We start from the raw sequence: 16020 nt of genomic DNA, 5'->3' as shown, positions 1-16020 counted from the left end.
ACCGATGGCCATTGTTAGAAATTATGCCTTCTTTCTTTATCTCGAATTGCGCATTTTCCCGGTTTTTCCGTCATGTCCTATTCCTCATGAAAACACTTTCCTGCCTTTTGATTGACAGCTGTAAGCAAAAAAAAATGTATGCAGTAGGTTATTATTATTATTATTATTATTATTATTATTATTATTATTATTATTATTATTATTATTATTATTATTAGTCAAGAAGACGGGAAAAATGAAGTTGGTTTTGTATTAGCCACACCTACCGTAGGTGTACCCTGATAAAAGGTTCTCTTTGGCATGAATTGTAATCTTGACGTTTGTCAAAGAAGGGTCTGATTAAATATAAACATAGATAAACCGAGGAAGTCCGTAGCTAATGGGCCTTGTAGAGTTAAACATTTTCTTTCTGCAAATAAAAGAGGAATTGCATAAAGAGGAGACCATTAGTTAGGGGCTTATTAGCCCTGAACAACACTGCAGCGGTGATATACTGAGGATATTTGCATCTAATGGGCCTTGTAGAGTGTTTTTTTCTCCTTTCTTTCAGGGGGGCTGGCCCTCGAGGCTAAAACTCAATGTTTAAAGGGCAGGGAACATTTAAGCATAGGGGATGGGGGAAATTCTCCTGGCCACTCCCCCAGCTACGCCTCTGACCTTATGATATCATAGTGTTTTACAGCTAGACCAAGTCTTACAATCGTAGCCATCTTAAAGAATGTCGATCACCCACTCATTTGTTATTGTTTATCATAGAAAATACAACGTTTTATTCGTAAGGAAACTTTAGAATAACAATCTACAAATGAAGTCTCATATTTTATTGACGATATTTGATTGAAAATATATTGGTTACTTGTTTGAATTAGCCGATGGAAATGGATGTTTTGTGTGACCCGCCATTGAGCGGGTGTATAAAATGGCGGCGTGATTGGCCTTCTTTAAAGTTTTGCATTCAAAGCATAGGGGATGGGGGGAATTCTCCCGGCCACTCCCCCGGCTACGCGCCTGACCTTATGATGTCATGGTGTTTTACAGCTAGACCTAGTTTTACAATCGTAGCTATATTAAAGTTTTGCGAAGAAGGCCATTAATGGTAGTACTATTTGATTGACATGAACTTCAACAGCTAAACAGCGGGGCGAATGTGGCAAGGAAATGCTTCAGTGCTCATCAGAACACGACAGGAGAATCCTAGCTATAAAGCTCGTTAATCTAAGGTATTTTTCTGGTTTGCTAATTGGCTAACTTCCTTAAAACTTTGTCTTTTGGCCGCGGTAGAACGAAGTTGAAAAGAAACAGGAAATGTTTAAGAGCACAATGATTCCGCACCAAACAGCTCTTACTGCTAAGTTTAAGTTGTGTACCTTAATAAAAGCTGACACTTGAGAACGAAAATTATAATTTACTTTAAGGAAGACATGCCATCGAAACCAAACTCAAACAATCCTATTAAGAACAAGCTGGCGTCTTTAACGACACGATATTCCACACATTTTCGGTCGCTGAAATGTTAGTCGTCGCTTCCCATGTATTTTTTCTCAGTGCTGCCTTTGCATTACACTCGATCACGATTCAAAACCATATTGGTCCTGGAATCCCGTATCAGTCCCTCGCTGTAGATTGGTTAGCATGTATTATTGCTTGCGAAGAAGACTCAGAATGCGTCTCTTATAACTACCTTCCTGCCTCCAACGGTGGGAATTCTTGTGAGCTCAGCCATTGCGGCATTGAACACTTCGAGAGTGAGGAAGGTCTGGTATTTTCACCTGGTGCTGTGTTTCACCAGATTCGACAATACAAGGTAGTGTGAGCTGTTGTTTATAGACGGTTTAGATATGCTTGATTCTTTTTTGAAATCACCTTATTGTAAACATGTTTTTCCCCTATAAAAATATTTATTCTAAAATAAAAACTTCGCCCAAACATTGATTTTTCGAGATTTTTTTTCACCAATATATTTCCTTCAAAAGTTTTAAAAGAACCGAAACCCTTATTTCAATTATCTCTTTAAGAAGATGGGTCAAATATGGGTCAAATGAAATGAAATAAAATCACGACGTATATCTCTAACCAAGTCAATCCTAAAAGAAATCACATAAGATAATACATTAACTTTATTAGAATCTGTAAAATTGATCGGGCAAGCAAAATGTTTTTGTGTAAATTTATCGAAAAGCGCATTTGATGTTTCTATGGTAACAAGCCAGTGTTTACAACAGGGCAGGATGCTTTGCCATCTTAACCTGACGTTCTGGTTATACATTTTTATTCTACGGTTCCGGCCACGGTTCACGTCTAATAGGCCCTTTACTGTGAATATTTGTTCTGCTTTAAGTATATTATGGAGCAATGTGCTTTAAAGATTAGTTGAAATAATGTGTATGTGTGTGTGTTTTTACTATCTTTTATTAGGATTCACGGCATTGCCATAAGCCAAAGAACACGGAGGGTGAGTTACCAAAAATTATTTTTGATAGTGATAATGCTGACAATGATGATAATGATGTCAATGATGATGATGATAATGATATCAACGATGTTGATAATATCAACGACGATGATTATGATATTAACGATGATGATAATGATATAAACAATGATGATAATGATATCAACGATGATAATGATATCAACGATGATGATAATGATATCAACGATGATAATGATATCAACGATGTTGATGATATTAACGATGATGATGTAATATATGAAAAACGAGTGCGAGGGTTTCATCAGGGATTCCAAACACCGAGAGAGATGAAAGCACGATGCCGTCTTTTATCGTGTCGAGGTGTTTGGAATCCCTGTTGAAATACGAAGCACGAGTTTTTTATGGCTTCTAAAAAGTGTTCAACAAAGACTGTCACTATGGAATCGCAATTTTGCCCTTATTGTAAAAAGCGGCATGAACGGAACGCAAAACTGCTTTTCAAACTATTGACCAAACAATGCCGAGAATTTGTGTCCAATCAAAACCTGCTATTTCTCAAGGGAAATACAATTAGAACATTTTGTTGTTTATGCGACGCAAGATTATTTATTCGGCAACAGAAGCTTGAGCTATGGGCGAAGGTTTAGCGGCCAACTGTTTCTGTTCTCTCAAGTGCGGAGAGGACGAAAAGACATTGGTTAAAGCCAGCATCCCAAAGTCTACAATGTACATTAGTACAGATTAGCAAGTCAATATCCGGAGTTTGGAGGAGTGTAATAAAGTAGACCAAGGCTTAATTTCGATTTTACACTCTGCATCATTCATTTTTAAATTGTAAGGTTAACATAATTGTATACGAAAAAAGTAGGACTACCTGCTGTTTCCTAGGCCTGATTTGGTTTCCTTGATTTACCAATTGCCCAATTGTGTGTTTAAAATTATGATAAATGAAGTTGTCATTGATGTTATTGTTTTATATGGGTCACACGCATATGGATGTTGATATCCAATGAAAACCCAGATGAACATCGCTAGTGGTTTGTATCACATATCCAAATCACTAGTGATGTTCATCTGGGTTTTCATTGGGTATCAAGACCCATGCATGTGACCCATATCCTCTCCACTCATTGGCTAATGCATAAATGAGTTTGAGAAATTGATATCAACGATGATGATAATGAAATCAACGATGAGGATAATGATATCAACGATGATAATGATATCAACAATGATGATAATGATATCAACGATGATTATAATGATATCAACGATGATGATAATGATATTAACGATGATGATATCGATATCAACGATGACGATAACGATATCAACGATGATGATAATGAAGAACTTCCCCCCTTTTGAATCTGTTGTCATTTTAAAGCCCCCATCATCACATCCCATCTCGTCTTTGTTTCTTGTCCTCCAAAATTGCCCATTTTTCCTCCATCATATTGTGCCGTAATTGTGCCGTAGCAGACCACGAAATATTGGGGGGCCACAATACAGGAACATTAAGAAAATATTTGAGGGCACGGCCACGCCCCAACTGGTCATTTTCTTATTACGTTTTAAATATTGGGGGGCATGTGCCCGCAGTGCCCCACCCTCTACTACGATTTATATCTTGCAGATGCAGTTGACTTGAAGTGCAAATCGGGCAATTTTCCCTGCGGCACAAATGCACGTTGTGTGACGTCATTTGACGTAACACATGCTGCTTGTGAGTGCAAAGTTGGTTTTCAAGGGAATCCACAAACAGGGTGTCAGGGTAAGGGAATTTTAATAGGAAAGAAAAACAGAAAAAATTATAGTTTGGAAAAGGGTAGTCAACTGGATAGTACCATAGGCCAGATAGTACCTTTTATCTTTGCACTTGCTACGCGCGCTGTATATCACCATTCAAAACACGATTTAAGCAATTAAAGCCTGATTGAACTAACATGTAACAGATTACTTATAATCAATAAATGATAGGGGTGTTTTGTAGCTGCTTAGCTAAAGCGTTCCAAAATGGAAAGGCTGACAAAGGATATTAATCCCTACATTTTGGTCTGTTCCGCAGAAGAAATTATTATTATTATGCGGTAAACAACGTTATAGAATATACGCTAGTCAATATATTTTGCGATGAGAGGAATTCTGTAACAGCTTGTCCGTTTTTTCCTGATTCCATGGGTTATTTTAGGTATTTCAATCACTGGATTATTTTTTCGCTTAAAGGTTAGGTAGTTAAATCACTGAATTGTTTTTTTTTTTTAATTTTCTCCTTCGCATGGCTGGGCAATCAAATATTCCGTTAAAACATCTTTATGTGCTGTGTAGATATCGACGAATGCACAGAGCGCCGTAATCCATGCCGTGCAGGAACTACATGCAAAAACACCATCGGCTCCTTCACCTGTGAATGTCCAACCGGTCGCTATGACAACGGGGAAATTTGCTCTCGTAAGTATCACGTGGAGTAAAAGATTCCTAGAAAACCACTCCTTTCTTTTTGTTCAAATTGTATATTAATAACACATCATGTGAAGAAATCGGGAAATAGCAATTACACCATTGAATTTATAACCAGATATTATACTTGATTCGCGATTTTTTTTTAGAATTTTTAAGAAGTTCTTGTTCTCGGATTCTCAGGCCCTCTCTCCATCTCGGAATTTTCTCGGATTTACCATTCGCCACCCCTCTAATTGGCTTCAGCTCTAATATATGGTGCAAATCGTATCATGTAGTGTTGGAGAAAAGGGAAATACGAAATGGCGCGAAATGAGGCTCTTCTGTCTAAGGGAAGAGCCGGATGAAGTGAAGTGGGGGGGAGTAAATACATACTAAGAAATACTAATTATTGCTATACTCGGTTGCCGTGATGCAGCTATAAAAAAAGGAGTGAAAAGGAGGGGACTTGTATAAGACATGACAAACATGAAATCCATTTATTAATTTTTATATCTCTATAACTTTAAAAGGTTGCCTTGAAGGTTGGGAAATCTACCAAGCTAACCACTCCTGCTTTAAGTTTGTGAGTGAGAAGCGACCATGGACGGATGCAAGCCGTTATTGCCAAAACATTGGAGGAAATTTGACCTCGATACACAGTGCAGAAGAGAACGTCTTTGTTTCTGGTTTAGGGAGGAGGAGAAAGGGAGGTATGCGGTAGAGATATGTAGGACGGAGTTAAGGGAGGAAAGTTTTGATGAGTGGCGGACGGGTGGACGGAGGCGGTTGGAGTGATGCGAGAGAGAGGAAGGTGAAGAAGGGACAAGAGAGACGGATGTCGTTGGGTGTTGAAGAATGGACAAATAAACGGAAGGACAAATGCGAGTGGGTGTGAGGGGAGCAGGGGCGGCGGAGTGGTCCCATAAGTGGGAGAGGGGGGGGGGGGCGAAAGTTGGGGTGGGGAAGTCGTTAGTTGTTTCAGGGGAGGGGTTTGTGGTGGTTTAAATTCTGAAGCGCTATTTATAAAAACGCGGGGATAACCTATGTTTTTATGCACTGGATTTTCATCAGATCAATAAATTTGTTGTCGGTTGCAAATGTACCGCTTGAAACCCGTTGGTTTAAAAAATTGTTCATATATAAAGAAACATCCGCTCAGAAAAGTGTGTGTGTGTGGGGGGGGGGGGGGGGGGGGTGGGGGGCGCTGCAGTGACTGAGACGGGGGTTGCAAAAGTCGACCGTAACTATTTGAAGGATGGAGCGATAGAGAGAAGCAATTGAGGCGTTTATAGGTCTTCTATCGGATGTAGTGTAGAGAGAAAACGTGGCTGGCGTGGCTCTCACTATAATTTACAGAACTCCGACCTTCTTTTAGGAAACGCCTACTGGATCGGCCTCAACGATCTCAAGAACGAAAAGGCGTTTGTGTGGAGTGATGGAACATCGGTAGACTTCACACAATGGGCTTTTAACAAACCAAGTGACAATGGCAAAGATAAGGATTGTACTTACCTTTTAAATCAGTCCAAGACTTGGATCGACTTTTCCTGTGCCAACAGTTACCCCTTTGTGTGCCGATACCCCTTAGAGCCGGCATGAATTAAACCTTATCTTGCATTTAAAATATCATGAGTCTGAGTGATTATGTTTATTTAGACAGCCTTATTGGTCGATATAAATCATCTTGTCTCTGGTGTTCCTACTAGTTTATCCGGGGCCCGTAGACGAACCGCGCGGAAGCGTGGAATCTGGGACGTCACAACTATTACAAGCCACAGGAAACCCGATCAGTATGCTAGGGACATTACATTCCGACCAATCACACAGTCAGGACCACGACACCATCCCCAGCATTCCTTTTGCACTCAAATCCGACGAATATCGCTCCATAGTAGAGTATACTGCAAGATTCATGAGTGGGCCCACCATATGTTAGAGAGAAAGCTGCTGTATATACCTAACCAACACGGAGCTCACCTTAATTGTTTGAATGAATATAGTTAAAATTGCTCCCGAGCTTCGTGGTGTTGTTGATTGAGTAGTTCGTAATCTGTCTTTTGTCTGCTGTTGCCTAGGACTACTGACTATTGGCTGGATTACCTCGTTGTTCTATTGGCTGGATTACCTCGTTGTTCTATTGGCTGGATTACCTTGTTGTTCTATTGTATTTTCGTTCTATTGTTTTGCTTCCCATTGGTGCATCAACCAATGCGGTGAAAGCTTCTGATAGCTTCTACATTACCCTTACGAGCGGGCTTCTACACTTCTGAGCAAAATCAACTGAAATTGAAAGCGTAAACAAAAGCTACTTTTAACAGTTTCATCCTTAACTTGTCAATCTGATTAGTTGTGATCAGAATGGTGTAGGCGAGGTCATCGCTTGTTTCTGAATCATGTATAGGAAACCGAATAAAGAAAGTATCCATATTTATAATATCCACATTTACAAATCCACATTTAAGATATCCACATTTAAAATGTTCATCATACACAATTGTTCTGTAAAATATACTGATGCAGTCAATGGTAAAACATAAGCATTCCCAGCAAAAATAAAAGCACGCTAGGAAAGATTAGGAACTTAATCCATCTGACCTGTAAACTAGTACCCTGTTCTGCATGATCTTGAGAAAATATTGGTTGTTTATCTTACCCAGGGAGGTTAGCGGGATGGAAATTAAACTGTGTATTACTAACGCAATCCCTGGTTCTTAAGCTCCGAAGTCTAGCAAACTCCATAAAGTTCAGTTTTCGATCCAAAGATTTAGAGAGTAAGATGTTTGTAAGATGTTTTCACTTCATATCATATCCCCCCCCCCCCCCCCCACACACACACACACACACAACATCTGCACACACATAAACTAATAGAGGTGCGCGATAAATAAGTCGAGTCTACGAAACGGGAAGTTGAATTGAAATAGGGACTCCCCAAAATATGTCTAGAGAACAAGCAAAATGCAGTCCCGTACCCGGGGGGAGGGGGGAGGGGGGATGCAGGGGGTGCGAACGCATACCCCCACAACGGCCGAAGGTCCACTTTCGGCACAGGTAGCCCAGGCAATGGTTGCTTGTCGTAGCTCGGAATTCGGCTGTTCTGAGATCGGTCGAGTAAAGCGTTTTTTTTTTTGTGAAATGTTGTCAATAAAATTGCCTTAGAACTTAGAACATGCCTTGTTGTTGTAAAATTCACGTGTAATAAACGATTTGGGGGGGGTTTTCTCAACGGAATCTATGATTTCTCTCCCCTTACTAAAGAAAGATACAAGGTTGGAGGCGCCATTTTCGGTAGCACTCAAATACCGTCGAAATTCGAGAGGAAACAACAACAAACTAAATATTTTTATCTTGCAGACCTATGCCAGGGTACACTTACATTCGATATGTGGCAAAACATCCGAGCTAAACTATATTCCCTGGCCGCTAGCCGTATTTTAAAACGAGAAAGTAGCCACAATTATCCTTGACCGATGCCGTTGGACAATTAGTTACGCTTGACCGCGCTGGGAAGGTGAGCAAACTATATTACCCTCCCCGCCAGGTGGGAAAATGTCGCACTCGGCCGGTCTGGGAACTAGGGCAAACTATTTTACCCTCCCTACCCAAGAGAGCAAACTTCGCGCTCTGCCATTGTTAGGCCATCCAATCCGAACGCGAGTTGACCAAGACTCTCAAGTGGAAAACCCGCGATGCTGTCAACGGCGCATTACTAACTGTAGTAGATAGGGATTTCACACTTTTTCACGATCTCAAATTCAGTATTATCAGTTTGTGGAGCGAGATTGTCCGGAATTCAACATAAACAGGTAAGTTTTAAGGTGACAGCATTTTTTATTTTAAAATCTGAAGTATAAACTCGGCCAAGACGAACAACAGAGAAGGCAAAGAGACGGACTCAGATTGCAATCCTTCGGATTTTGTTTGTAGGTAGCACACTCGAATCTTTTGAAGACTTTCTTCACAAATGGAAAGCGCGATGTGAATCTCAAAATCGCTGTAGGATATCACTAGGTAAGTAATCTGTTATCGTTTATTTCAGTCTAATTTATTTGAGTTGCCCTACTGAGAAGCTAAATGTGTGAATTCAAAATGTGTGAATTGTTGTTTGAAAATTCTCCCGTTCTACAAAACGGTGCTATGCCAGCAGAGCTAAACAGGAAGGTTTTTATTTATTTCCAATAAAACAAAATCTCTATATGCCAGACCATTACAGTTACTATCATAACTTTTCCTAAAAATAGTTATTGCCGAAGTTGGCAACTTCTTCATTGCGAACCTACTTCAGCATGCTTTAAGTTCGAGAAATTACCAACATTTAATAATCTAGTTTTCACATCACGAAAAGGTTTTTAAGAGTACTGAATTAAAGTAGAAGTCATCTTTTGTTGGAAAACTTCACAACTGTGACCTAACACGATGTGCGGTTCTAATATGAAATAGTACTCAAAGCGCAACACAAGTGAGAATCGGTAAAGCGCAAGAAAATCAAGCAGATGCGCTTCGTCTTGCGCTTGCATTACAGTGAGAATCAGGAAATTACTTGCTCTGCGCTTGCGCTTACCCCAAGTGAAAAACAACCTTTAGTCTATTCTCTCATTGCCCGGAATATGATATATGTGTCAAAGGAAAAAAATAGAATGATTCTCTATTAAAAATATATAAATCATAATTATTATGAAATTTCACGGGAGGTGGTTGAATGCTTTTCTATACCATATATTTAACTGGGACATTATCCGACGGGTATTTAACCTTCCTGATCACAGCTGTGTGCACCTTTGATGCTTGAGCAGCTTGTTTGATAGGTATAACTTAAACAGCAGGACAGCAGCAGCAGCAGGTTAAATACCTGTCAGATAATGGGTGTTTAATTTCTATAAATGAAACTGATCTAGTGATTTTGTTGTATGAACATCAAAGCTAGCTAGAGTTATCTTGGCACTGTGCACGATTGCGTCTTTTAGGTCTTTATTAGAATATAGAAACTATGATAAGAATGCATTGCACCTGGTGCTATTGCATTGTGATTCCTTTAGCTATTTAGTAATTACTTGATTATACATTGTATTTCAGTTTACGTTCGTTTATCGTCTATCAAAATACCCCTATTGTAAAGATTGTCACGAAAACCGCGGAATACCGGAAGTCCTCTCCCAAGAAATACGAGACCAATTGTTATAAAAATGCCGTGGCTATGCAATGTTTTATAGCGAGAAAAAAGTATAAAACTAATTTGGAAATCCAGAAATCATATTTTCGATATTTCAGATGTCTCTATCGACTCTCGGCATTTCAGTCGCATGAAAAAACATGACATTTTAAAAACTGATGGGGGTGATGGGCACTATGGGTGTGGTCAACAGCAATTTTTGCCACTAAGAGATAGCAAATCGGGTGTTGTCAGAGGGGTTTTTATCCGGAAGAGATAGCAGAGTCGGAAAAACCATTAAACTTCCCCTAAGGAATAGCAGTATTTACACAATAAGAGAATAGCAGAATTGGGAATATCATGTAAGGAATAGTATTTGGTTGAAACTACTATTCAGGTCGTTTCTCAGTACACTCCAGGGCGGCGACATGATCTCCTCTGCATTTGAATTTAGATGTTCCCACTCATTTACAAACTCGGCTGCTTGCCCTTCGTCTAAAAACTGTTTTTTTCTAAGGCAAGGGTACCCTTGCTCCCGAACATAATTAATCATCCTTTTCACACACTTTACGCCGAAGACTTCGTCAACGGCTCTTTTTACTACGACCTTTCTTGCAGGCGCTATGTTTTCCTTGTTTTCTTCTGTATAGTGGTCAATAATATCGTTTAATTGTGCAAAGCTCTTTTTGCTCTTCTCATAATTTAGCATGACCCTTCAATAGAAATATAGATATCAAAATGTGAATATAAATATTCAAAAGTGCTTGCACAGGTTCGCACCAAGTAACTGAAATACGAGTTTGAAAAGAATCACTCTTACCATGTTTTCGCTCCAGTAAATCCCTTCACGACTTCAGCCTTTTTGGAAGTAGCGCTTAACCTTTCATCGTTTTCATTAGATCGTTTAAGGCCGCCAAGAGGATTAAGTTTAGACATTTTTTGATAACAGACAAGCTCAGGTATCGATCAGCTGGTGGGGTTTTCCCGCCCAACGGATGTTTTGGTCAATTTCGGCAGAGCGCGAAGTTTGCTCTTTTGGGTAGGGAGGGTAAAATAGTTTGCCCTAGTTCCCAGACCGGCCGAGCGCGACATTTTCCCACCTGGCAGGGAGGGTAATATAGTTTGCTCTCCTACCCAGCGCGGTCAAGCGTAACTAATTGTCCAACGGCATCGGTCAAGGATAATTGTGGCTACTTTCTCGTTTTAAAATACGGCTAGCGGCCAGGGAAAATAGTTTAGCTCGGATGTTTTGCCACATATCGAATGTAAGTGTACCCTGGCATAGGTCTGCGAGATAAAAATATTTCGTTTGTTGTTTTTTCCTCTCGAATTTCGACGGTATTTGAGTGCTACCGAAAATGGCGCCTCCAACTTTGCATCTTTCTTTAGTAGGTAGAGAGAAATCATAAATTCCGTTGAGAACCCCCCCCCCCCCCCCAAATCGTTTATTACACGTGAATTTGACAACAACAAGGCATGTTCTAAGTTCTAAGCCAATGTTATTGACAACATTTCACACAAAAAAACGCTTTACTCGACCGATCTCAGAACAGCCGAATTCCGATCTACGACAAGCAACCATTGCCTTGGCTACCTGTGCTTTCGGTTGTAGACAAAACTATAAAGCATAAGCTAGATAACCCTGGTACGTAGCCAAATCCGACAATAAAAGTCCCGTGAAGATACTGCCAAGGCATAAAAAAATCCCTCTTTGTTCTTTCGGGGGTAGTCAGATTTTTATTAGAGAACTCATTTCACTCGTCGTCGCTTTAATCGTCCCCTCTCAGAACAGCCGAATTCCGAGCTACGAACAAGCAACCATTGCTTGGGCTACCTGTGATTACATTTGTCACCTACGCGCGCGCACCAGAGTGAAGTTAGTTCCTTATTCGCAGTTCCTTTTTCGTCTGTTTCCTTATTCGCTCAGTTCCTTATACAAATCCGGGGGGGGGGGGGGGGGGGGGGGTACTTACATGATACCTTTTAATTCGAGTTGAAACAGTATTTAGGCATAACAGTTTATTCAGAACAAGTCCAAGAGCATTTTCGTCGGGTAAATTTGGATGCTTTAACGTGCTCGCTGCTAAGCGAAGCTGTGAACATGAGACTCTATCTGCTACAAAAGGTCAAATTACGCTATGCGTGCAATCGCTTTCACAAATGAATCTAGCAAAAGAGAGGAAATCTACCTCTCATCTGATAAATGTATTTATATCTTGGGCTTTCTTTCCAAACGCATTAATATATTTAGAGGAGAAATATTCACGCTTTACGTGACTACGTACGTATGTAGAAGGAATTTGACCTTGCTAACAAAACCACAATTTGACAGATAGTGCTTGTTGTCAATTAACACCTTGGCTACTAGATATGGCTCTGACAAAACAAATAGATTATTGCAGTGACACGAATAGGGAACTTTTCCTTATTCAAGTTAGTTTTCGCGAATAAGGAAATGGAATCTCCCAACGTCCGATTTCGTTTTACGACTTTATCCGAATAAGGAATAGACTATGAAGAGGATTGTCAGTGTTTGCTCATCATTTCTCAATAAAGGAAAGGAAATTTCATAACTCCCGATTTCGCTTTAACGACTCCTTTCGAAAGAGTTCTCGAAAAAGGAAATGGTATTCCATAACGCCTGATTTCGTTTTAACTACTTATCCGAATAAGCAATAGACTAAAGAGAGGGTTCTTTAGTATTTTCTAAACATTTCTCGAAAAAGGAAATGGTATTTCATAACGCCTGATTTCTTTTTAAATATCTATTCGAATAAGGAATCTACTTTAAAGAGGATTGTTAGTATTTTCTCACAATTTGTTTAGAGGAGTATATTCGCGCTTTACTTGACTACGTACGTATGTCGTGTGAATTTGACCTTGCTAACAAAACCACAATTTGACAGATAGTGCTTGTTGTCAATTAACACCTTGGCTACTACATAAGGCTCTGACAAAACAAATAGATTAGTGCAGTGACACGAATAGGGAACTGCTCCTTATTCAAGTTAGTTTTCGCGAATAAGGAAATGGAATCTCCCAACGTCCGATTTCGTTTTACGACTTTATCCGAATAAGGAATAGACTATGAAGAGGGTTCTCAGTGTTTGCTCATCATTTCTCAATAAAGGACATGAAATTTCATAACTCCCGATTCGCTTTTACGACTCCTTTCCAAAGAGTTCCCGAAAAAGGAAATGGTATTTCATAACTCCCTATCTCGTTTTAACTACTTATCCGAATAAGGAAATGACTAAAAAGAGGGTCGTTTGTGTTTTCTAAACGTTTCTCGAATAAGGAAATGGTATTTCATAACGCCTGATTTCGTTTTAACTACTTATCCGAATAAGGAATAAACTATGAAGAGGATTGTCAGTGTTTGCTCATCATTTCTCAATAAAGGAAAGGAAATTTCATAACTACCGATTTCGCTTTAACTACTCCTTTCGAAAGAGTTCTCGAAAAAGGAAATGGTATTTCATAACTCCCTACCTCGTTTTAACTACTTATCCGAATAAGGAATAGACTAAATCCTCTTCATAGTTTATTCCTTATTCGGATAAGTAGTTAAAACGAAATCAGGCGTTATGAAATACCATTTCCTTATTCGAGAAATGTTTAGAAAACACAAACGACCCTCATTTTAGTCTATTCCTTATTCGGATAAGTAGTTAAAACGAGATAGGGAGTTATGAAATACCATTTCCTTTCTCGGGAACTCTTTGGAAAGGAGTCGTAAAAGCGAATCGGGAGTTATGAAATTTCATGTCCTTTATTGAGAAATGATGAGCAAACACTGACAACCCTCTTCATAGTCTATTCCTTATTCGGATAAAGTCGTAAAACGAAATCGGACGTTGGGAGATTCCATTTCTTTATTCGCGAAAACTAACTTGAATAAGGAGCAGTTCCCTATTCGTGTCACTGCACTAATCTATTTGTTTTGTCAGAGCCTTATGTAGTAGCCAAGGTGTTAATTGACAACAAGCACTATCTGTCAAATTGTGGTTTTGTTAGCAAGGTCAAATTCACACGACATACGTACGTAGTCAAGTAAAGCGCGAATATACTCCTCTAAACAAATTGTGAGAAAATACTAACAATCCTCTTTAAAGTAGATTCCTTATTCGAATAGATATTTAAAAAGAAATCAGGCGTTATGAAATACCATTTCCTTTTTCGAAAAATGTTTAGAAAATACTAAAGAACCCTCTCTTTAGTCTATTGCTTATTCGGATAAGTAGGTAAAACGAAATCAGGCGTTATGAAATACCATTTCCTTATTCGAGAAATGTTTAGAAAATATAAAAAACCCGCTTTTTAGTCTATTCCTTATTCGGATAAGTAGTTAAAACTAGATCGGGAGTTATGGAATACCATTTCCTTTTTCGAGAACTCTTTCGAAAGGAGTAGTTAAAGCGAAATCGGTAGTTATGAAATTTCCTTTCCTTTATTGAGAAATGATGAGCAAACACTGACAATCCTCTTCATAGTTTATTCCTTATTCGGATAAGTAGTTAAAACGAAATCAGGCGTTATGAAATACCATTTCCTTATTCGAGAAATGTTTAGAAAACACAAACGACCCTCTTTTTAGTCTATTCCTTATTCGGATAAGTAGTTAAAACGAGATAGGGAGTTATGAAATACCATTTCCTTTTTCGAGAACTCTTTAGAAAGGAGTCGTAAAAGCGAATCGGGAGTTATGAAATTTCCTTTCCTTTATTGAGAAATGATGAACAAACACTGACAATCCTCTCTTTAGTCTATTCCTTATTCGGATAAAGTCGTAAAACGAAATCGGACGTTGGGAGATTCCATTTCCTTATTCGCGAAAACTAACTTGAATAAGGAACAGTTCCCTATTCGTGTCACTGCACTAATCTATTTGTTTTGTCAGAGCCATATCTAGTAGCCAAGGTGTTAATTGACAACAAGCACTATCTGTCAAATTGTGGTTTTGTTAGCAAGGTCAAATTCCTTCTACACGCGTACGTAGTCACGTAAAGCGTGAATATTTTTCCTCTAAATATATTAATGCGTTTGGAAAGAAAGCCCAAGATATAAATACATTTATCAGATGAGAGGTAGATTTCCTCTCTTTTGCTAGATTCATTTGTGAAAGCGATTGCACGCATAGCGTAATTTGACCTTTTGTAGCAGATAGAGTATCATGTTCACAGCTCCGCTTAGCAGCGAGCACGTTAAAGCATCCAAATTTACCCGACGGAAAATGCTCTTGGACTTGTTCTGAATAAACTGTTATGCCTAAATAAGGTTTCAACTCGAATTAAAAGGTGTCATGTAAGTACCCCCCCGGATTTGAATAAGGAACTGAGCAAATAAGGAAACAGACGAAAAAGGAACTGCAAATAAGGAACTAACTTCACTCTGGTGCGCGCGCTTAACAAATACTCCGGTCGTTAAATCATGATTCACTTACCAGCTCTAGCAAGAAGAAGTTCAAACTCAGTTTGAAGAGACTTGTCTGATATGTTAAGCAGCTTCTTGTGTCCATGAATATCCTCGTTACAGTCTTTGAGAAGAACGCACTTTGAATTGCTCGAGCAATCGACACTAGGGCCACAAGGACCACCCACGCAAACAGCGTAACCACAGGTAGTTATGATCAAGAAAAATATCAAGCATCATCTGATTTACAATTTTATGCTTGCCTGATTTTATAAGAAGCAGCTTCATGTGATCTCTTTGTGTTGCCCTAAAGCCTTTTGTGGCTAACGGAGGTGTTACTGTAACAGGATGCCGCTCTGAGGGAGTGTGACAATTCTTCCAGCTTATGCCCTTATGTCAACGAAGCATGTTTGCTTGTGGTATTTGTGTTTTATTCTTCGATTGGTGTTTCCTATCTAGAATTACGCTTTCACAACATAGGCGAGCCAGCTGAGAAGAGATATCTCCTACTTACGGGTGATGTCCTGCTGTGAGAGACATGATAATGTCCATTATCGCATACGCATATACATATCCCATATTA

General features: G+C 39.2%; 2 protein-coding genes and 1 long non-coding RNA gene across 3 annotated transcripts; 1 reads left to right on the top strand and 2 right to left on the bottom strand.

Annotated features, from left to right (window-relative positions):
- The first annotated feature begins 206 nt into the window (after window positions 1-206).
- Window positions 207-6500, top strand: LOC5518968 (neurocan core protein). Its single transcript, XM_048730106.1, has 6 exons — window positions 207-1804; window positions 2416-2452; window positions 4071-4208; window positions 4763-4885; window positions 5407-5586; window positions 6252-6500. The coding sequence occupies exons 1-6, from the start codon at window positions 1511-1513 to the stop codon at window positions 6473-6475; spliced, it is 996 nt and encodes a 331-aa protein (XP_048586063.1). The 5' UTR covers window positions 207-1510; the 3' UTR covers window positions 6476-6500.
- A 9-nt stretch (window positions 6501-6509) lies between these two features.
- Window positions 6510-15945, bottom strand: LOC125568267. The gene is made up of 2 exons (XR_007312215.1): window positions 15469-15945; window positions 6510-7156 (listed from the first exon to the last, which is right to left on the bottom strand). It is a non-coding gene; the product is annotated as an uncharacterized LOC125568267 (long non-coding RNA).
- Window positions 10005-11367, bottom strand: LOC125568266. The gene is made up of 2 exons (XM_048730107.1): window positions 10846-11367; window positions 10005-10738 (listed from the first exon to the last, which is right to left on the bottom strand). The coding sequence occupies exons 1-2, from the start codon at window positions 10959-10961 to the stop codon at window positions 10384-10386; spliced, it is 471 nt and encodes a 156-aa protein (XP_048586064.1). The 5' UTR covers window positions 10962-11367; the 3' UTR covers window positions 10005-10383.
- Window positions 15946-16020: the final 75 nt, after the last annotated feature.

The sequence above is a fragment of the Nematostella vectensis genome, chromosome 7, assembly GCF_932526225.1.
Source record: "Nematostella vectensis chromosome 7, jaNemVect1.1, whole genome shotgun sequence".
NCBI lineage: Eukaryota > Metazoa > Cnidaria > Anthozoa > Actiniaria > Edwardsiidae > Nematostella > Nematostella vectensis.
Note: the sequence above shows the minus strand (reverse complement) of the source record. Positions and strands in the feature narration are given on the sequence as shown.

Coding starts and splice junctions, on each gene's coding strand:
- LOC5518968 (XM_048730106.1), top strand. CDS start 1,511: ATGTTAGTCGTCGCTTCCCATGTATTTTTTCTCAGTGCTGCCTTTGCA. Junction 1,805..2,415: donor ACCAGATTCGACAATACAAG/GTAGTGTGAGCT, acceptor ATCTTTTATTAG/GATTCACGGCATTGCCATAA. Junction 2,453..4,070: donor TAAGCCAAAGAACACGGAGG/GTGAGTTACCAA, acceptor TATATCTTGCAG/ATGCAGTTGACTTGAAGTGC.
- LOC125568266 (XM_048730107.1), bottom strand. CDS start 10,961: ATGTCTAAACTTAATCCTCTTGGCGGCCTTAAACGATCTAATGAAAAC. Junction 10,739..10,845: donor TTTACTGGAGCGAAAACATG/GTAAGAGTGATT, acceptor TTTCTATTGAAG/GGTCATGCTAAATTATGAGA.